The 23488-nt window shown below is 33.9% G+C and overlaps 1 protein-coding gene across 2 annotated transcripts; it reads right to left on the bottom strand.

The window, feature by feature from the left end:
- Positions 1 to 5450: 5450 nt before the first annotated feature.
- Positions 5451 to 22784, bottom strand: LOC124356945 (4-coumarate--CoA ligase-like 9). Of its 2 annotated transcripts, XM_046808273.1 has the most exons (6): positions 22421 to 22784; positions 21096 to 21097; positions 11661 to 11903; positions 9417 to 9624; positions 7360 to 7740; positions 5451 to 5641 (listed from the first exon to the last, which is right to left on the bottom strand). In XM_046808273.1, exons 3-6 carry the CDS (start codon positions 11892 to 11894, stop codon positions 5466 to 5468), a joined length of 999 nt encoding a protein of 332 aa, XP_046664229.1. In that variant the 5' UTR covers positions 11895 to 11903; positions 21096 to 21097; positions 22421 to 22784; the 3' UTR covers positions 5451 to 5465. The 2 variants fall into 2 exon arrangements, with proteins under 2 accessions (XP_046664229.1, XP_046664230.1); XM_046808274.1 differs by lacking the exon at positions 21096 to 21097 and having other exon boundaries at positions 11661 to 11902; positions 22421 to 22783.
- Between the last annotated feature and the right edge of the window lie 704 nt (positions 22785 to 23488).

Here is a 23488-nt window from a genome sequence, read left to right on the forward strand (position 1 = left end):
TTATCGAAAGCTCAATGCTCAGATAGAAATTGACTCCGTGCCTCTCCCCGATTTGCATTCTGCTTTCGACTGGTTTGGTAAGGCCAAGTATTTCTCCATTTTTGATCTTAATCAGGCATATCATCAGATTCCTCTAAAACACGAGTCTCGACCTCTCACTGCCTTTTGTGTGCCTTGGAATTTGTACCAGTTCACCCGAGTGCCAATGGGCTTGGCTGTGGGGGCCCAAACACTCACCAGACTCCTGGATTCTATCTTTCATGATGTCAAATTTAAGTTCGTGTTCAACTATCTGGATGACCTGCTTGTGTACAGTGAGAGTTATGAGGAGCACTTGACTCATCTAGAGGAAGTTCTAACTAGGCTGCGAGAGTCTGGCCTTACCGTCAATCCTGAAAAGGTGAGTTTTGCTCAGCCTGAAATATCGTTTCTGGGTCATCTTGTCTCTTCTCGAGGTGTTTGTATTGATCCAGAGAGAACCCAGGCAATCAGGGAGTTTCCTCCTCCTAAGGATGCCAAGGGGATTGCCCGTTTTGTGGGAATGATAAATTTTTATCGTCGTTTCATCCCCAATGTTGCTGAAGTGGCGGCCCCTCTGAACTCTCTTAGGAAAAAGGGTGCCAAGTTTGAGTGGGGTGAAGCGCAACAGACTGCTTTTGAGCAGCTGAAAGAGGCAGTGATGCAGCCTCCAGTCTTGGCTATGCCTGATTTCAGTCGTAAGTTCGTCTTGCAAACTGATGCTTCCTCCTTAGCCGTTGCTGCTGTTTTATCACAAGAAGTAGATGGTATCCGGCAGCCCATAGCTTATGCTTCACGCACGTTAACCCCTTGTGAGAAGAAGAGTTGTTCTGTTTATGAGCTGGAATGTTTGGCTGTCGTGTTTGGAATTAATAAGTTCAGGCGTTACCTAGAACATAAAGAATTTTTGTTGGAAACCGACAACCAGGCACTTTCTTGGCTCCTTGCCCACCCCCGTCAGCTCGGGAAGATTGGTCGCTGGGTAGTCCAAATTTCTGCCCTTAAGTTCACAGTGCAGCACGTGCGAGGCACCCAAAATATCATAGCGGACACTCTGTCACGCATGTATCACTTACCCAACGACCACCAGAATTTATCAGAGCCGCCATGTTGTGGCGTGCTCCTAGACTTTCCTCTGGCATTTTCGGACATTGTTCCACACCAACTTAAGGATCCCGAGCTGACTGCTATCAATCAATGAGCTTTAAAAACGGAGGTGCCCACCCTCCTTATTTTCTGTACCGAGGTGCTCTATGCTGCCGTGACAAGCAGCGGAGAAAACCTAAGTTAGTGCTGCCAAGTTTTCTTGTACCGATGGTCTTTCAGTATTTTCATTCTTCTCCTGTGGGCGGACATCTAGGAATTCATAAGACCATCGCGAAGATTAGGGATCAGTTCATCTGGAAAGGTATGGACCGGGATATTGCAGCTCGAGTACGTTCTTGTGAACTGTGCTCGCTAAGCAAACCCGCTCAAAATACCAAGTTGGGTCTTTTGTCATCTGAGGTGGCGGAAAAACCTTTGGAGAAGGTTTTCATTGACTATGTTGGGCCTCTCCCGCGTAGCAAGTCCGGAAATAAGTTCCTACTTGTTTGTGTGGATGCCTTCTCCAAGTTTGTTTGGTTGTTCCCATTGCGGAGTGCTACCGCGCAGCTCACGATGCAAGCACTTCGTAACCATTTTTTTCAACACTTTGGAATCCCCGCCACCTTAGTTTCCGATAATGGTTCACAGTTTGTCTCCAATATCTTTAAAAGAATGTGCTTTGGGCACGGAATCCGCCATGTGACTACTTCCCCTTTCTATCCTCAGCCTTCTCACGCCGCCGAACGGTTTAATCGCAATCTTCGATCTGCTCTCATTGCCTTTTCATGCGGAAAATCAGACCACCTGGGATCAACAACTACCTTGGATCCAATTTGCCTTTAATACGGCCCAGCATGAAAGTCACAAGGCTGGGTACCTTTCGAGTTATTATTTGGCTTTCCGCCAAACAACCCTTTGGCGAACCTTTGGAAAAATTAGCGATCTTCTGCCACCTCCTGGTACTCCCAATGTGAAAGCCACTTGGGAGGCAGCCAGGCGGAATCTCATTCGGGCTAGGGAGTTAGTAAGGAGGAAGTACAAACCGAGGTCGTATTGCCAATCCCTTCCAGGTGGGGGATCTAGTTTACTGCAAGGCTCACCCAGTCAGTTCGGCTGTGGATAAAAGAGCTGCTAAACTTTGCTACAGGTGGACTGGTCCCCACCGCATCTTGAAGTTTCTGACTCCGGTGACTGCCCGACTGGGAGATCCTCAGTCCGGGAAGATTTTCAGGAAGGCGCACATATCCCATCTGAAGCCTTGCCGGAGTCATCCGTGATTTCTCTTTAGTCTGTGCGGGAGGGTTTTAGGTCCAGAGGCCTGATCACCTCTGCTCCTTCTTCCTGAGCAAGGTTCCTGTTTTCTTCTTTGTACCCACGCAACTCTTGGAGTGATTTCTTGCCTCCAACTGGATTTTCTTGGTTTTCCCTTCTGCAGACTTCAGGGTTTCCGGTTTATAATTCTTCAAACCATTGGGGGGAGAGGCATTTCGTTTGGTTCTTCATTTTGAAGAAATTAACAGAGGGGAGTTCCTCCTTTTGGGGGGGGGAGTCTGAGCCGGTTCAATACCTATATCTCCCCGGCTCATGTGTGTTTTATATAGTGTATGTGTGTGTGGTTTATTGGCTGCAGAGGCCACTGACCATTTGAAGGCGTTTGGCCTTTCCGGTAGAGTGGCAAAGACTCCGAGCCGTGGTGTACAAGTTAGGAGTAGCTCCAGTTTAATATATTTTGTTTATTTAGTGTTTGTTAGTTTTGCTGAGCTATTCTCCTTCTGACATGTGCGGCTAAGTTTACGGCCCCTCACTGATGAGGTCCAGGAGATGAGTTGATTTTTCTGCTGCCATCTCTCCATCATGCGTGGTCGCAGAGAACCTTCGCTTTTGCGCTCTGCTGAAGGACGGCCACCATGATGGACATTTCTACTAGTCAACATCTGTGATACCCTGCCCATATTCTTTATTTATTTGTTATTGTTATTGTTGCCATTTATATAGTTTATATTTTGTTATTTAATTTTAAGTTAGTTTTAGATATTATTTAGTTATTTCTTGGATTTCATTAGGAGCCCGCCCTTAGCCGAAGGATACCGGGTGGAATTGGCATTTCTTGTTTCAAATTATGGCGTTTCTAATTTTTGTATGCAGGTGCACCTGACGAGGATTGTTTGAGGTATACTACTGCAGGCACTTTTTATTTTTTTTTATTTATAGTACATATATATATATTTATTTTTGACTGGATAGGCCTATGCGGTGTCTTAGTAAATGAACCTGAGTATACTGACCACGGTGTTCTTTTTTACCTAGTTTGTTTTGATCCGGCATCCTGTTCGCCACCATGGGCGCGCGCTTCCCTGATGGTTTGCTGTGGGTGTGCGAGCGGCGATGTAACGGTTTCACCACGTATAAAAACTTTTAAAACAACACTGTTTATATGTTCAAATAAAACCAGCTTGAAACTTATGATCACACCAAGATCCTTCACAGGTTCTTTCTCTAGACCCTCGTGCTCCCAATTGCATTAAAAAAGAATTAATAACTAGTTTTATGAATAAAAGTAACTACCACATTTCTGCTGAAGTACAATCAATTGCTGACTGCAGAATTAAATGGCTGTTGTTGCAGAAATAAGTAGAGAGATCTTAATATCTCTACTATAAAAGTAGACATCAAATTTCAAGATAGATGATCTTGTGCTATTACTGAACAACTGAAAACTTAGATTGATGTGCTGAGAACTAGTAGTTTTTTCTAATCTATCTTTGATAATAAATACAGCAATATTGTCAATTCCAAGATGAGGGAGTTTTGAGGGTTTTTAAGGCAAACTGGACAGTGTCAACCGATATAGGAGAGGTATTTTAAACGTTGAAATACCTCCTGCATTCTGTTATTATCACCAAGTTTCTCGTGAAAGTGGACTTCATCAAATAATTAATTTATGAAAAGAAATTACTTTTCAATTACATGAAAGGAAAAAGGATCAAAAATAAGGAAGAGGGATAGTACTAGGAGAGGAAAGGGATAGGAAGAGCACTACAATATCTACCTCTTTTGAATAATCCCACTCCTACATATAGTACAGATAAACAACCCTACTTGGTGAAATTGATAATAATTTTGTTCAGCGGAGAAAAATTCATTTAGTTATCTCAATACAGACCCGTTGTGGTGCGCAAGCCACTCACCAAGCAAAAGCATACCGATCATTGTCTCGTTTTTACAGATGATATCACTTTTACGGTGTCCTACATCAGTGTTAAACAACTGTTTATGCTAAAATCCAAGTAGCATCAGATGAAACCTCTACCACTGAGTCATATAGCATCAAAATTAACTTCAGGAAAAAACATGACTTCATACCTGATATCCCAAATACACTAGAACAAACTAATGCAACGTTCCTAATAGTCACTATAGACTGAAATCTTACATGGAATGATCATGTAAATAATGTATGTAAAAAGATGAGCACTGGAGTATATGTGGTAAGAAGAATAAAATGAATCAGCAATGTAAAGGCTGCCAAGATTGCTTACTATGCTTGGGTGGCTCCCACATGTGATATGAGATTGCAGCATGGGGTGGATCATCAGCCGATGATCTTAACAGAGTCCTCATAAATAAGAAAAAGGCCATAAGGGCCTAGATGACCTTCATCAAGGAAAAAGTTATAGACAGACATTCAAAACAATTGGCATTCTGACAGATATTAGCTTCTAGATTCTTCATGTTGACAACGTCAACCTTGAAACAAACCAGGATGATTTATATTTATAGTACAAGGCATGTAGCAATATACACCCTCCTCCGACACCAGACAGCCCTTTTCGAGAAAACTCTGTTGTACATCGAGTGTAAGCTGAAGAACCTGCAACCACATAATCTTCAAAGTTTGACAGGAAAAATCCTCAAGAGAAAACTACAAAAATGCCTTTGGGACAATCCTGTGTATACCTTGGATGAGTTCCTAACACTTCTCTAATGAACAATAACATGCTTGACATGAATTCAATTCTTAATGTCATCAGATTTGTAATGTATAGATAAATAAAGTTTAATGTGGCCACCATGCCTAATGTGTACATTTGAGCAGTAAGCCATCTTTTATATGTGGGAAACAACTAGCACCGGAGATCTAAATTATGTCTTTCCTTTGTAGATCACAATCTTGTTGGGAGACTGTTGCTTTCAACTTACCATTAATAATAAATAAGTCTAATAACTATGCCATTATAAAAAAACCAAAACTATTAAAATTCTCACTTTGGTAAAATGTTACATCAACAACAATGTTCTTCATTAAACCAAAGCCAGTAATTAACATTAACAGTATTCAAAGTGCTGCCTGTGTTATTAAATTAATGTTCAGAATGTATTACCTTATCATTTTCAAGGGTTCGGACGAAAGATTCTTGTTCGAATTTGGGTAAGGTTATGACTTGGCCTCCATGTAGAAGACCATTTAGGAGTATTACTACCAACCCATATATGTGATAAAACGGTAGCAGACCCAGCAGAATATCTTGACCTTGCTCTGCAAATTAATTTCAAAAAAGATATGACATAAAAAGTTTGAAATTAGAAATAATGTTAATGATGGTATTACACGCTTAAACCAAACAAATGTTATGATGCTTAATAATTTAGATTATAAATAAATACATAAATTATTTTAGTGCCAAAAAGCTTAAGTTTCTACAAAACTGCCAAAAAGTTTTCTACAGCAGTATGTACACTACAGTATGACTGAGCATTTCAGACCACAATATAAGTAAAAGGAAATGCATCAAACATTTTATTTGTTAATGTTGTTATTTATTTGTTTTGGCAGTTGAAAGACTATCATTAAATTTAAAATAAGGATAAATAATAAAAAATGATGGTTTATACAGGTTGTTTTAGTTAGGCGATTTAATGTTTTCTTTATGATTTAACATTTAACTACTATATTTAAGTTTCTAAACTAGTTATAACCTATTGAAATAGTTTATTGTAAATGTTAATAAACTACATATACACAGTGTGCAGTGGTTTGCAGTTACATGCAATGTTAGTTTGGAAAATGGTGGCACCTAGTAGAATTAAATTTTTCCAACTTGAAACTTTTAGAATACACTTTCAAACAACAAGCTATTTCACAGAATCAGTAACTTACTATTATTATTTTGCATTTTCAGATGAAAATAAATCAGAAACAGGTGGTTGACCGGATGCCTGGATGAATCATTGGTTCACAGTGTAATGAACTGCTGGCACGTTTCAAGGTCACAAGCTGGTATTAAGCGTGTTATTATTAGGTGTGTGTATTTCATTATTTGAGTGCTTATATAAAAATTAATAAAATTGGGCTGTTTGAATCCTATATTTTTTTATGAAGTAACTCAAGTTTTGTATAAAACTGTAAAAATAATCTTGTAATAATTATGAGCGACTACAAGATTTGAATGGTTTTGTCTTAACCCCCTTTGACATGTGCACCAAAGGTTAGCCAAATGATTGGACACAAAATCTGTCATTTTATCCCATATGGGAACAATTACATAGGTGAGTAATGATAGCTAAATTTTTACCATTGTATTGTGACATTTAGCAAAGTTTGTTTGGAACTTGTTCAGTTAGTCTGACCGTGTTGTGGTAAAAATCTTAGTTCTATTCTTAGGTATTGGTAACTGGTAGTAATGCATAGATCTGTCATATGTAAAACCGTTTGGTCTAATTTTACTCACCATGCAGTTGACTTTCACTAATCAAATACTGAGATGTGGCCGTTATAATGTGCAGGTACATGTGCGTACTTGCCAAAATCACAAAATAATCATTCAAATATTTTTATACATTTATCATCACACCATATATACTGCACATCTCAGATCATTAAAACATTTCAAGTACCGGTATGTCAAACTAAGAGAAAATTGATTGTAACTGTTTAAAAGAAAATGAATATAAAATATGAGTAGAAATGAATTTAAGGGACGGATGTTTTAGACTGTTTCCTTTATATAAGGCCTACTTATTCTATAACTTGCATCGGCACTGAGGCAATTAATATGAAATAATATTTGGTGTCTCAAATGTTAGAATATAAATTCATCATAAAAACTAAATACAATTTTAATTTTTAATCAATTCACTAATAGTAAAATTTGTTAATCTAATCTACTGTATATTTTCGTTTAAAAAGTAACACTTTTTATTTTATATTTAAGTTTTATTTGAGGAATATTATCAACTTGCATATTTAGCACCTACCAGGAGATCGAATTTTTCCACATTCTCCTGTACTGGACATCTGGAGTATATTACAGAGAATGTTTCTGTGGGACAAACATACTCCCTTGGACAGTCCTGTGGTGCCACTGGAGTATGGCAGTAGAGCCATGTCAGTAGACTGGGTCTGGTACCCAGATTTAGCAGATTGGTCGACACCATCAGCCACCAGTTCTGAGAACCGACTGACTCCCGGTGGCAGTGACTCCGCAGGTGATGTGTCCACCACAATTACTCGACGGAACGGTTTTGAATGGGTGGCTTTCTCGACTTTGTCAATCGATGACAGAACAACTTCCAGCTGTTCTGTTCCAACAATGACGCACACACTCCCTGAATCTTTCAGTTGGTGTGTCATTTCATCTGCAAATAAAATACAAGTTATATTGTTATTAGTACAAGCTTATACCTCTGCAGACCAACCCCTTATTTTCAAAGTTGTTTTGTAACTGTAATTTTAATTATAAGAATATTTGTTTTTCTTAAAACCTACCAAAGTAACGCTTGTTTCTTGAAATCAATACTAATCAAATAACTATTTCACAACTATACCTTAACGCTATGTCTGGTAAAGTGGTACTTACATTTAATACATATTGTTTCATTATCTGCATAATAAATTACTTTTCAATCTACAGTGAAAATTAACACTAATTTTAAAATCATGTGCTTATAATTTATATTGACACTGGTTCTTTATATTCACTGATTATATTGAATATGTGTAGTCATTCATGACCTTGATTCTTGCACTGGGAGATGTTCAAGTTACAAACTTAAGATTTCAAGAGCTGTCAATCTGTATCTGAGATGCATCTAATCTCTGTTTACTTTTTTTGAAATTTGTACTGTTTTTCAGAAAAAAATCTAAATTTTATTGTCTTCTATCATTTGAATATTAATAAAGTATACGTTTTACAAGAATAATGATACAATGGTTGAACGCATTTTAATGATACCTTTAAAATGAGATGACTTCCATTACTCTTCAATCAAATTAAGGGCATAAAAGTGTTTAGGTTTAACACTGTTCTTAGGGGGTAAAAGCTAAAGATAACCAGCTCTAGCCATTGGCTAACAATTACGTATACTGCCCCCATTGTCAGTTAGCATCGGCATAATTACTGAAGACGGGCACTGCAAGTCACGCTAAGTTCGTAATTACGGAATCAAAAAATATTCCTGATATCGCTTAGTTTGGCTTTTTTTCTATACTATTATATTGACGGTCTGTTAAAAATGTAACATATTCCTGAAAGCTGGTTGACTCTCTCGAAACCGATTCTTTTTTCCATTTCATCAGATAATTGTTAGTTTTGATTAGTTGCCATCTGATATGTTGTCACAGTAAAATAATGTTGTCTTTTCTTAAAGTTTTAGTAACTTTGATAACGAAATTTTGAGTGAAAGTGAACAAATGGCCTCACCTACAAACTTGGAAGTGGCCAAGCCACATAATTTTATTTTTAGTGGTGGATCTGGTATAAATCCAATTGTTAGTTAAGTAACTAAATACTTAAAATATAAGATAATAAAATACAATTTTTATCATGTTATAAGACATAATATCTTTATTACTATTAAACACATATACAATGAAATGGGCATTGCCAATACATCTTTTTAGCATAAATCACATACTAATATGGGTAATATCCTTATGGAAAACCACAAAACAGATTCAAAAGATTTTCCTTACAATAGTTGTAAAATACACATATATTTTAAAATTAATTCGTAATGATTAAAAACTGATTATTGACATCTAAAGTTAAAAACATCCATTTTGAATGGATTATTCAAAAGCTAAAAATACAATTTCCTTTTTAAGTTATTTATGGTATTAATATGAGCAATTTCTGGAAGCTTGTTAAAAAATTTTACACAATTGGGGTGTAGCAAATTTGGTCAGTCGATGTTGAGGAATGTCAATTTTGTTTTCATTTCATTTCATTATATTACTTACACATTAAAACTAACTTCTGAAAATGATAATTTGTTCTACTCATGCTGTTTTTTTAATGTGTCAAAATACTTACCTGGAGTGTAACTATGATTGACAAAGGACAAAGATAGGTCTGCCTCTAAGGCTCCTAATGTGATAATAGGGAACTCAGGACTGTTCGACAGTACAAGTGCAATCACATCACCTCGTGTAAAGCCAGCCTTACGCAGAGAGTTGGCAAACCGCAGGCTCAGTCGATGAATCTGGGCGAATGTATAAGACCTGCCAGTTAGTCCACATTTCTGTCAAAAAAAAGGTATTAAGTGTAATTATTTCACATTGCCATGTCTGATAACATATATGGCATACAATATGAAATTATCGAGTCATTATTGATTCAATTACATTGTGATGTAGAAAATAGTTGGTTAAACTATCAGAACTGAAAAATTATAATTTATGCTTCCAAGTGAAAATTCTATACGGTATTTCACCACTGCCAATAACAATATTGGGAATTGATTTTGAAAGAAGATAGAAATATAAGTGACAAAATAAATTAATTGAAGAGCGGTGCATCCACATTATGCTTATTCAAATTCTTGCATCATGTATTAAGCTGTAGTGAGAGTAAAAATATACAGACAATTAGATGAAGCAATGTGAAATGATCAAACAGATATAGATATATAGAATAGAATACACAGAGCACAAAGCTACAGTGACGTGATCTGTTTATTAAATTCCATATGTTACTCTATTTGATAATTTTGCATCACTTTACTTCATGTTGCCTTTTTATCTGTGTATTTGTACCCTACCTTATCTATGTATTCATATTAACCGAATGTTCTATAGGGTAATATTCCTTTTCATACATCCAGTTTCCACACATGCTATATGTGGAAAACTACAAGGTATTATTTTAAGTAAGTACCGTTTTTATATAGTATAAAAAATCAAGTCAAAATGTTTTAACAATTTTATTTTACTATGAATGCACACACTTTTATCTTCTTTTCTATATTATGCCATCAATATTATCCATCACATTTATCATAATATGTAAATACATTTTGTATACCGCCTTCATAGAAGAAGAAGATCTGATTTAACAGTGACTGAACGCGACCAAAGCGATCGTTTTGACGTTATTGTCGGCAGTGTGGTGCTGACCTTCAAAAAGATTCTTCTGATGAAAAAATAATTGGTAATAAATGGGTGCTAAATTCAGGTGTTAGGGGGATTGTTCTTAGCAAAATGTTGTGATGAAATTTTCAGTTTGTTTTGTCACATGATGTGGACTGACACTGTCATACAGGAAAACATCATTCTTAATTTAAATGTCATAGAGAAGACTTCATGAAACTTGAGAATAATGAAGAAATTATGTAATGTCTGTCATTTTCGCTTTATCACTAACTATCTACACCAATTTGTAGGTGATCCTTGAGTGATGTCCACTGCATTTCTCATGATAAACATTTTTTTGGCCATCTTTTTAAGTTTTTCCCCGTGGGACACCAACAATAGTGCAGCAGCAGCGGAATTTCAAAATGGTACTTACTTATAAAACACACCTCGTACATAAGTCCATGCAACTCGTGCTGATCAGATTGTGACAGCCTCACACTGTGAACCATAATCCGTTCCAACCGATCAAGACCAATGAAAATACTATACAAAAACCAATTGGCCTAGTATTGTACTGTACATTGGAATCAGATGCAATGGACTAATCAGTTGAAAGGATAACAGGATTGGACATTCGCCACTGTTGTGGTTACAAATGTATAACACAGTGTTATACCTTTTGTAAACATAACAATGGCAAATGTCTGAAATCCTGTTATCCTGTCAAACCTTCCATTGTCACTAACAAACTTTAAACTAAAAACTAATCAATTTTAAAAAATATATAAACTTTCTAAGATTATCTAAAGCAGTTAATCTGCTTTAGCACTTTACTTGTAAGTATATAAATGTAAATATTTTATGAATTAATTAGTGACTATTTAAATATTTTCAATTCTGTAAGGTATTTCTTTTTCTTTTAAATTATAAAATTAGATGTTAAGGACTTCTACAATCCAATATTATGAAGGACCAATATCGGCGGATTTGTATCTTAGCTTGCCTCAAAATGCTACTTAATGGTGGTAATATGATATTATAACATTTCTATGTATTTTAGAAAACAATTAATTACTTACTCTTAAATGTTTGTTCACAAATTTATTTATTAATTGTAAAATTCTACTGATTAAGATATCACTTCAAATCAATTAGTGTTCAACAACATGGTTAGATTTAAGAATAAGTACTAAAATTTGCTTACAATTGCTGTACTCTCTGGAAATCTGTCGACGATTTCCCAAATCATTTCAGGAATGAGTTTGTTTGGGATTTCGATGTCTGGGAATGGGGATCTGACTATGTGAGAGGTGTAGCGACACTGTTGGCTGCTGACACTAAGACGCAAGCAAGGATGCTGAGAGTGCAGACGACAGACTGGGGGTCGACTAAGAGACCTCCAGCAGGTCTCTAGCCTTCCCAGGCGCCCACGAGACATCTTTCAACCCTTCAACACACGTAATTATTGTTAGTCTGTACTAAAATTATAACACACCTGTAATCAAAGTTATGGAGAAATTCATGACAAAAATGCCAAGCACCAAAACCACAATATTCACTACCTATCATTACAATTGTATAGAAATTCAGATTTCTAGATTTCTCAGAACCATATTGAATTTAATCTGTTTGGAATTATATATTTTCAAATCGTTATCCAATCCTCTTTATTTCAAGATACAATTTTATTGTATAGTAAATTTATATTTTAAATCAATCAGATTGTTTTATTGCCTAAGGCTTAGAGGGTTATACAAATGTTGAACCGTTTAAAGAATGAATAAATTTTTATGTTAGTTTTGCAATAGTTTATTATTTGTTAAATTGTTTAGCAACTACTGTATCTGTAAATCTATTATTTAAAAATGCAAGTTGTTTAAGTCAACCCACAAGACCTTAAAATTAGATCTATTTTAGTATATATTTTGTTTTAAAAACAGTAGGAGTGTATTACATTATTTAAAAAAAATTTAGATCTTGCAACAATTCCAATAGTATTGCCTGGAGCTAGCGCAGCACTAACAATTCTGGTAATTAATTGTCCTAGTAACTAACCCAATTCCAATAGTATTGCCTGGAGCTAGCGCAGCACTAACAATTCTGGTAATTAATTGTCCTAGTAACTAACCCAATTGACACATCTAGTTATGTTGGTCTATTAGGGTTTGTAGAATCTACAGAGGGCCAACTACTAAAAAAGCATGAAAATATAAGTACAACTTTATTAAGACCGGTGGAATTTGAAGGAATTTCTAACCATGGAACAAAGTGACAAACCATAAAATGAAATACATTTGGTTTATTTTGCTTTGTTATCATCACAGAATAAAGGTGTTTTACATATATTTAACGGAATGTAATCACAGATATGCCTCTGAACATTAACTGAGACACATTAACAATTTGTCTCGCCAATTTCTGGTTGCTGAAGGGTGCAAACATTAATTGTGTGAACAATAAATACATTCTTACTTCAGTGAAGCAACTAAGGGGAATGAGGTGGATAGAGCCCTCCCCCCCAAAAGTCCTAAAAAATATATGTGTAACAGCCAACCAACTTGTTTGAAATATAGTAGTTAAATGTTTTACTTTGGATAAGGCCTATCTATTTATTTAAAATTAGATTTAATCCATATCTCCCCCCCCCCCTGTGTGCTGTTCTCTTCAATCAGATTTATCCCCTCCCAAAGCTGCCTTAACTACACCACTGTCTTCCTCTATAATACAGGCAATAAACAGTGTACAAATCTACTTTTCAAAATATAAGTAAATTGAAAATATACGTTTTTATCAACGGAATATAATTCTAAAATTATCATGTTACAAACTTTTTAGATTAGTCTAGCAAAGAATAAGAAACATTAATTAAGTGTAATTATCTCCATATCAGAGAACTAATTTTGATGTCTTGTTTATTTCAGAGCTCTGGAGTGCTCATCTCATTGTGCTGATAAAGTTGAACTTTTGGCCTATAATCACCTTGCTTATCTTCCTTGCTGTTCTACTTATTAACTTTCACAAAAAACTCAATTGTCTGAATGAGTAATAACTTTTTATTTGGAACTCTGGCAGTGCTTTGGGTAGTTTTCCATTATTAAAATCTAAATTAACACTTACAGCGTGGTTCCATAAATTACTGGGTGTTACTCTGCCACATAAATTTCTGTTATCGATCAACTGAAATTCAAGCTGAAATTCAAGCGTTGATAAATAACAACTAATATTGCTTCAAGAGGCATTTCAAAACTCTTAACGCCTTTGTGCAACTTCTGTGCATTATTATTTATGTACCATGTAATGATGGTTAATGTCCAACTTCTTGTTATTTCTTTATGGCGAAAATCTCATACTGACAAACTACTGTACTACCATTGGTACCTAGAATACCAATTTAGCAATTAAAAGTAACAGTTTGTTCAAATATAAATTTAATAATCTTTTCTCCTCCTTTTTTGAGTACCTAGTAAATACACAGTCAAAGTTTTCCATAAGCATATTTAAAAGAGTTCTTTTATAGTTGGTTTTACCCTTTGGTGATAATATACATTTTATATGAAGTTAATACCACAGTCAATTTAGTGCTGTATGTGCAATAAACATTTCTACATATTGTATTACACTACATTTATTGTATATGTATAATATTTTATAAAAATAACTGTTTTTGTTCCTCATATGGATAGAAAGATCAATTTAAAACATTTTTTATGAGACAGGAATTAATTAATTGTGTGCACAATTTATTTTTCTGTAAATACATACCAATCAAAAATACTGATTTCATACTTGGATAGTAAAGTTTATATATTTAGTAAAAGTAAAATTTTTTTATTTCAATATTTAAATTTTCCAAGAAGAAATTGTTATAATAGTTGTTAAACTTATTTTTTATTTCTATTTTGTGACCAAGGAAACACTTATATAAAGAAAATAATAACATTATATCATCATCAGACCAGGTTAAAAGCATGATGATATGAACTATATTAATAATCTAAACTGTATTACCAATTAAGATTTGAAATATGTTATATCATAAAAAGCTTATCTGTTGGAAAACAATTTGAATACTCAACAGAGTATAAATATCACATATACCGTCATATTATGGGTATAATAAAATATAATACTATTAGACTGATATAATAGCCTAGCTAATGTTTAAATTAATAGTGAGTAAAAAGTAACTGAATCATTACATCTTTGGTGTACTGAGAAAATCTAAAGAAACATTCAGTGACTAGTGCCAAAATACGATGTAAAATTGTTCCCTTTTTAAAAAAAATTTAGGTAATTTCTTTATTATGGACCCGACAGGGATTTCTTCTTTAATTAATTGTACATTGTAGTGTGTCAGTACGTGCAATAACTTGATAAGACAGATCCTAGTGACTTCCTACTACGTACATAGGTTCACCTTGGACAAAGTAAAAACTTTATTGATTTAGTTGGTCAAAAGGTTAAAATTTAAGGGAAAAATAAAATTATAAATCGTTATAATGTTTTTATGGGTAACCATAATGGTATTGAGAAAATCATGGAATGAACAAAATAGTGTAAACAAACCAGGTACTGTCATATGACATTTTATCATGTGAAATAGTAACACATAATGAATTACTTTATTGGATTGGTTGGTGAGACTTTCAATACGTTCTGTCTGGTACAACATTTATTCTTACACTGGTTTACATGTATTTTTCATGCTAGGTTCCAACAATTAATATACAAAAATATTTGGTTGTTAGGGTTAAGGTTAGATCAATTCTGATTAAATATTGTCACATCTACTTTTTTTGTTTGTAAAAACCATCTTGACAGTTTTAAAAACTAGGATTAGATTGTTTGGAATACAGTACTCTTTGACTAAGCAAATGCTTGTGACCATTGTATTTTGATATTTTCAAACTACATTAGTTCTGGATGTTTAAGTATGATACACAGATCTCCACCATTTTAGCTATATATTAATCCTAACCATTTCCTACGATCATCTAACACTCGTGAGGAACCACAAAAAGGGTCGGCTGGAGTATATGATTCTGGATGTCAATATTAACAGAACACATATCTTAATTGCATACATTAAAGAGCTCCTAAATTAGGTTTTCTTGCTAAATTCGAACATGTGCTTCTGGACCACATGGCTTGTAGTAGTCATGTTGTGGTCATGGTGGATTTGAACACAGACTTACACAGCCCTGCTATTTACGACCAAACTTACTTAACGACTTCGTTTCACTCTTATAATATGACTTTGCTACCGCTCCAAGCCACCCACCATACTACTACTGCTGACACTTTACTTGGCATTATTGCTGTTATTAACCCGATTCATGTTGTATACCATGGACAACTTCCTGTCCCCTTGTCTCATTGAATGTCCGAAAAAATCCTGTTTCCTTGCTGAGATAGTCTCATTATCCTTATTCACTACCAATAAAGTTGGCCAGTGAAAAATAACTGATCTTGAATTAAAAATATAATCAATGTTGAAGTACCAACTGTTTGTTTATTTATTTTATTTGGCAGAAACTAAAACTTATTTAGTTCTTAGCAGATACCACAAATTCCTAAGTTTACTAGAATACCTTACTGTACACACATGTATATAAAGGCAGACAAGATAAAAAATCATGTGTAAACTTCTCTGAAAGTTGTGTTCATACACGATAAACACTAGATGATAAGGTGTTTGTTTGTTGATGAGTTATCATTTATATACACATCAGAAAAATGTTCATGCTCAACAAATTATACTTTTAGTAACAGTTTTAAAAAACATAATAATAGTGATTATTTGACAATTACTCATGCCATTGGAAATTGCAGGATTTTTATTAGCTTATGGTATAATGCATACTTGTATTGAATTTGTAAACTACTATAATTCTGCATGATATTGTTACCAAGCATCAGTTACGTCATAGTCATATTTATAAACTTTGACTACAGCTATCGCAAACTTATCAATCAATTTAACAGTAACATCCTTTCTGGTAGACTTTGGGAAGGAATACCATTGCTTTATTTGCAATAAGATATTAAATTATTACAAACAAGTTATAATTATCTTTAAAGATTTGTGTACTACTATCAGGTAATTTCATAGTAGAGTGCCTGATAGATCAGATGGTTGAACTAAGACACCCAGACATTAGAATTGACATGATTATAATTAATGGTCATAGGACATAAAAAGCTAGGGAAGTTTCAGCCAAACATGGAAGCTGTATCAAATCCAAGCAGCTATGGTCAAAGGACATAAGACAAGAGTAAAGTTTCAGCCAAACATGGAAGCTGTATCAAATCCAAGTAGTTATGGTCAAATGACATAAGAAAAGAGTAAATTTTCAGCCAAACATGGAAGCTGTATCAAATCCAAGCAGCTATGGTCAAAGGACATAAGACAAGAGTAAAGTTTCAGCCAAACATGGAAGCTGTATCAAATCCAAGTAGTTATGGTCAAATGACATAAGAAAAGAGTAAATGTTCAGCCAAACATGGAAGCTGTATCAAATCCAAGCAGCTGTGGTCATTGGATATATGAAAAGAGTAAAGTTCCAGCCAAACATGGAGGATGTGTCAAATCCAAGTAGCAGTGCAGTATAAGACATAAAAAAAGAAGTGCAGTTTTTGCTAGGCATTGAAGCTGTGCCAAATGGAAGCAAGGTCAACTCTAGCCAGTTCTAATAATAGAAACCGGTATGTACAAATATACTTCAGAAAAATGTTGACAACTAGTTATTTAAGCCCATGTGATTAAATACACAAATTATATAAATAATTTGCTAGTTATTAATTCAGGAAGTCAATTAATTCTTATCTCTTCAGTAGGATACAAAATAATATTAAATTTTGTTTTAACATGAAACAAAAAACTAAATACGGTAGTTTATTTGAATGTCACTGTAAGTAAAAAAACATTTTTAATGCTTGAGAACCAGCTAGCCAGTCAGCTCTTGGTAAATACAATGGCTCCAGTCACAAATAAATCAGTATGTGAATCACGCCTATAGTAGAGTTGGTCTAAAGGCTCTTGAGCCAAATAGTATAATGGGTATTACCTCTAACAAATTGGTATCCATGGAGCATGTAAAAAACAACTACAACAGTTCTACTCAATGTGAAAAGGATGATTAAGACCAAACAAATAATAAAATAATTGTAACTGCTTGCTTCAAAGTTTATGACTCTAATCTTCATTAAATATTATCTACTGATATGGAGCTATTTCAGAATAATACCTCTAAAAAAACTTACTATTATTAAAATACTATACATCCACATTTTACAGCCCAATGATAAATTTCGAAAACATTTCATTAAGTTCAACTAATAACTGTAGAGTGTTTGTATATAGTACAAGTAATAATGAACACAGCATAATTTTATGTTGAACATGAACAAAGCCAGTTTATGTTTAGGTGAATTACAAAGACTTTTCATCATACTGCAAAATTCTCAGTCAGGAACTTGATGTATAAAGTAACAAGATTACAGTAAAAGCCAGCTTTAATGGTGCATCAAATTATTCTATGGGTCCATTCCAGAAATAACTAAAACACAATTAGTTTATTTATAGCCAGCAAATTAATATTAGATTTGTTATAAATATGTAGCACTTATGATGAAAAATATGTAACATCTTATATGAAATCTAAATGTGTTAGGTTTATCAAACTTAAGAGATAAGAGTAATGGACAGTGCCCCATTTCCCTATAGGCCCACTAGGCCCAGGCCTAGGGCGCAAAATTTTAGGGGGCGCATAAATTTTAAAGTACACAAAAGAAAAAAGTTGCGGCGGCGGGTGGTGTTGGCGCTCGGCGGGGCGGGTGGCCAAGGTCAACTAGGTCCGGGGTGCGACGTTGACTCATTCATTGGTTCATTGCTTTTATTTATTCAAAACACTCCTATATATATATATATATATATATATATCAACGTCACACCCCACAATTTATATATACTATTGTAATTATCGTTCATCAAAATTACGTAATTAAGAAATTTACTGGACTTCTACGTCAGTGTAATCAGAGTCCTCTGGGGGGGGGGGGGGGCGCTCTTTGGTCTGTAGGCCTAGGGGCGCCGAATTTGTAAATGCGGCCCTGGTAATGGAGCTTATATCTAGGTGTAATTGGGTTAGATATTGTTAATGAACAAACAATGCATAACCCAACCCAGAGGTAACTGCTAGGAGATATATCACATACAGTACGTCTTTCTATAAATATATTATACCATCTTTCTATAAATATATTATACCGTGATATAATTAAGGGGGAGAGGGGGAGGGGAATAAAAATCCCTCCAAAAGCAGTATTTTTAAAAAATTAGGTATACCAGCAATCCAACTTGTTTTAAATTCACAAATTAAATGTTTTACTTTGAATTAGATATGTCAAATCTGTTCAAATTTAGATTTATGCCATACTCTTTAGTGTGATGTGTTCTTTATAATCAGATTCACAAAGCCACCCTCCCCCCCAGAGCCAAATCCTGGTTACAATACTGATATTATAGTTTCTACAGGATCCATAAATTTAAGACTATGAAGTTTTATTCTTGTGAGCTACTTTGAAAATCATAATTTTTATCTAGGATTGCTTGTGATGAATAAATTTAATGCCAGAATTTGACTTGTGATCAAGAAAACGTTAAGCCTTATGTGGCACATCTCAAGACTATCATTTAAATGTTACGGCCAAAGCTGTGCCAAGACATTGTTAACATAATCTTGATATTTCAGTTTCACTGAAATTCTCATGTTAAATATGGATTTCATTGAACCATTACTTGACTGGATGGCTCCTCTCATCAAGGCCGAAATATCTCAAGATTGTGTCAGCAACGTTTATTCAGTCTGAACTTTAAAACTTGTGATCAAGTTATATAATCCTTGAGAGTACTTATACATCTGTTCAATTCCCTACTAAGAGATATAAATAATGCAAATCCTAATATTATGCATCATTATAAATAGTTAAATCGTACTAAGCCAGCATTGTTTGGACTAGTTCATTCCCCTTTAAAGCTTATAATTCTTACAAAATTACTTTTTTGTATGTAGTATACCCATGTTTGGTCATTGACTTGTTAACTACCCAATAACTAGATCTAAACAAAAAATAGTTTATCTACTTCACTTCATTGCAATATACAGTTGGTCAGAATGATTCTAATGTGGTCTAATATGATTTTTTTTAACACTCAGAAGAAATCAGATGGGTTATCTGCTCTTTCTCCCATAGTTACATTTAACTTATTTGACAGTATTCTTCTAATGCCATATAATAGGGAAAACAGAAATGAATGGGATGATTAGCTTGCACAGAGCTCATTATTGTCATTTGCACTCCCTAAACTGAAGTTTTCAAAATGTAATTATTTTTGTGTTACAAGTGTTTCATAATAAAGAAAAGCTTTATATGGTTAGATATAAAAATTGAGGTACGTTTAATAACACACTTCCTACTACAAGTATAAAACTATTTTTTTATTATGTTTTCTGTGAGAACTAAATTTTGCAATTAGTGACACTAAATAAAGGAAAGTAATATTTTAGAACTGTATCTTTTAAATAAAATCCAAATCCTTCCAACTGTTCTGTAACTTAACTATTATTCAAATATAAATTTGTTTATGACTATATGAACAGTAAGTGTTCTTTTCTTAGATATGACTTTAAAGCATCGTGGTACACTTACACACCCTAATAATCCACAGACTTAAATATGTTTACGGTCAATTAGCCAAGAAGAGACTTAGGATTTTCCTAACAGTTTTCTACAATAAGTTGTTGGTTTTGTAAGATATTTGAAAAATTAGTTTTGCCAATCTGACATTGTTCATGAGCAAAGCAGAGGCAGCACTTATTATCTCACCCCACAGGCATTATGCTCAAGATGAGCCACTGGCTCGCTGACAGTATGTTCACTTTAAGGTTTAAAATGTTGTTACGCTTATATAATTTTTTTTTGTTCTGGCAAATAAAGAGTTTTAATTTTTTAAGATTTCGGGGTTATAGACGACTGTTCTGGTGTCCTGGTGTTAGGGTTAACTTTTTACTCAGAAGTTTTTGGTTGCCGTTTATGAAATAAAACACCACAAATTATAATCACGATGAGAAATTGTTTTGTTTAACAATAACTGACGACGACGTAAATCATCAGTCCACAATGGGGCATAAAAGGTAGATTGACTACGAAAAACCTCTGGGATGTAGTGGATTTTATAATGAATTTTAAACAGAATTTAGCATGTTAAAATGTAACTAAAATTGAAATGTACTGGTAAGTGTGTTACTTTCTAAGAAAGCATTAGAGAGAAAACATGCCAGTATAAGGTACTGCAAGTCAGCTCTGTCTATCTGTGGCAACCATCTGGAAAACACGTACTGCCGAGCTGAGTTAGTCATCTACAAACAGTACATTCAGCAATATTCTCAACACAACAACAAAACTTTCAAATGCTTTCCTTGATTTCTGTGCTGTACAAGTGTAATTAAACTCAGTGTGAATGTTTGATATGGATTTAAAAGTATAGTTTTTTTTAATGACGCATTAATGTTGTTTCTTTTTGGGTGATTTTTTTTCTTTGCTAGAGCAAACTTGATCAAAATAATTGCAAGAAAACTTCTGGCAACCAGCCTTGTCAATAATCTGTTCTTATTTGCCCAAAATTAAGAATCACACTCCTTATATTTATTTAAAAATTATGTTTTTAAGGATCAGTTGTTACAATTATTAGGAAATGTGTAATCAAATTTTCTTTTCCCCTGTATTTTTCTTATTGTGTGCTTCACATTATTCAGTCTTGGAGGTACTTCCTCAATATTTGATGACAATTATAATCAAGTGCATTAGTATGTCTTGGACAGCTAAATCCAGTCCCCATTGGAAATAATAAGAAAACAAAATATTCAGCTACTGTATTTTGTAGAAATCTTAAATATGAATTATTTTTTCATCCTTATATAACAATTTCATGTGAATGGCATCCCAAAATTGTAGGCCGGTTATAAAAATAAATACTTTTTACAAATTACAATATTTTACATATAAACATTTTTAATTTTCTAGTTCTTAGGCTTTAATCCTATAATAAATTATAATAATTATACAATGCTATTATTAATTAACAAATTGTATGAAAACTAATAAATTGTTCAATGGTTTATTTAGAGCCAGCAATAAGTCTTCGTTTGATTTGAAACAAATGTGATCATAAAGAATCAATATTAAATTTTATATTTTGAAATAATGTTTTAAACTGACTATGAAGTTTTTGAACTGGAAAGCCAAACTCAAGTGTGTGGTACCCATTTATCAAAGCTTCACACAGACAGCAATATTTATATTAATACTTTTTAGAATAGGTTAAAAAATATTTACTCTTAATTTTCCAATGAAAAATATAGAATTCAATACATGGAGTCAATATACTAATGATCATAAAATACCCTATATAGTAAATATGTCTTTCTTTTTTTATAAAGTTCCTCAAAATTAAAAATCTCAAGTTTCTGAGTTTCTTCCTTCTTGGTTGTGTTTTGTATTCATGTGATCAGTACATGATCATATCTAACTTTATAATATTTGAAATATGCAACTCATTATCATGGTAAAATAAAGAAGCCCGTTAGGTAGCAGCTAACTTGTCAATAATGTTAATTTTACTTGAATATGCATCAATTACGTGTTATATTAGCAAATACTCATTGTAATTAAACCGTATTATTAGTTCGTTATTGCCCGCTAATCGTTATCAAATTAGCTGTTAATATTATGGACCACAATGACACACAAGAAACATAATCGGCAAGTATCTGTTGTAAAAGTAGAGATACCTGACAAATAAAATCATTTGATAATGTTATCATTTGATAACAAACATCAAAATGTAGCCTAAGTGTGGGCTATATTTAGTAGGCGTGGCAGAATGAGCAGATGTTTATTTACCTCTTAGAAACTGACAGAGAGAAACGCGTTCCAACCACGAACTAACTGACGAATGAGAACAAGAGTAGTCTGGGACTGGTAGTCGACTGAACCTGGCCCTGGCCAACGTTTCTCTTCACTGTCTTGCTTCCTGCTCCCCCACCACTATTTTATGCTTGGACCTTGATCCACCTTATCGGTTAAACACGCGACACATCAAAACTGTGCTCGGCTCCAATAAAACGACCGATCTACTGTTTATGATTAATACGTTAGCAAAAGTGAATGACTGACTTGAAAAAATAAACCAGTGGCGATTAATAAACATAGAATATTCCTAAAAGCTTTTTCTACCAACTAGTTTCTTCATTGGATACAATAACTGGAGATGAATAAAATGTCATGAAATAGCATACTGTAGTACTGTTAAGTATAATTTTATCCTTTTTATGAATATTATTACTTTTGGTCATCACTTTCTCTTTTATGATATGGTTTGTTTAAATGATTTGAAATATTGTTACCGAAATTATAACAACATCCTTTCATAATATCAGAAAGACAATTTTGAGATGTGGGTTACAAATGTTGAAACATTTAATGAATAGGTATCAGTGATAAACTTTAATTAACATTTTATAATCGTTTCAGCGCATTGGTAAAATGTTATCTAAAGGGGGATGTAATAGTCCACCGAAATAGTTATACACATACAAATAATGACAATGTTGCTAATATGAATTTTATAATATCTGTCTGTTGGTTTTTTTTTTTTCAGATTATAGTTTTTTTAATTATGCAACTGTTAAAGCTGTAAAATTCAGCTGTTCATACAAGCTATACTTACTTAAATATATGACACTGAAAAAATAATTAAATATTTGTCTGTTCAAAACTACAGGGTGAATCGGGTCTGATTCGATAACTCCACCGATCATTGGCTCAACGACCTAAACATTAGTTCAGTTTTAAATAAGAGGGTCGTTGGCCCAACGATCAGTGGTGTCAGATCACCTGAGCAGTGGCTCAATCAGTGAATTGTAGCTAAATAAAAATTAAAGATAGACTCCATTTCAACTGTATCCCCTC

The sequence above is a fragment of the Homalodisca vitripennis genome, chromosome 3 (genome assembly GCF_021130785.1).
Source record: "Homalodisca vitripennis isolate AUS2020 chromosome 3, UT_GWSS_2.1, whole genome shotgun sequence".
NCBI lineage: Eukaryota > Metazoa > Arthropoda > Insecta > Hemiptera > Cicadellidae > Homalodisca > Homalodisca vitripennis.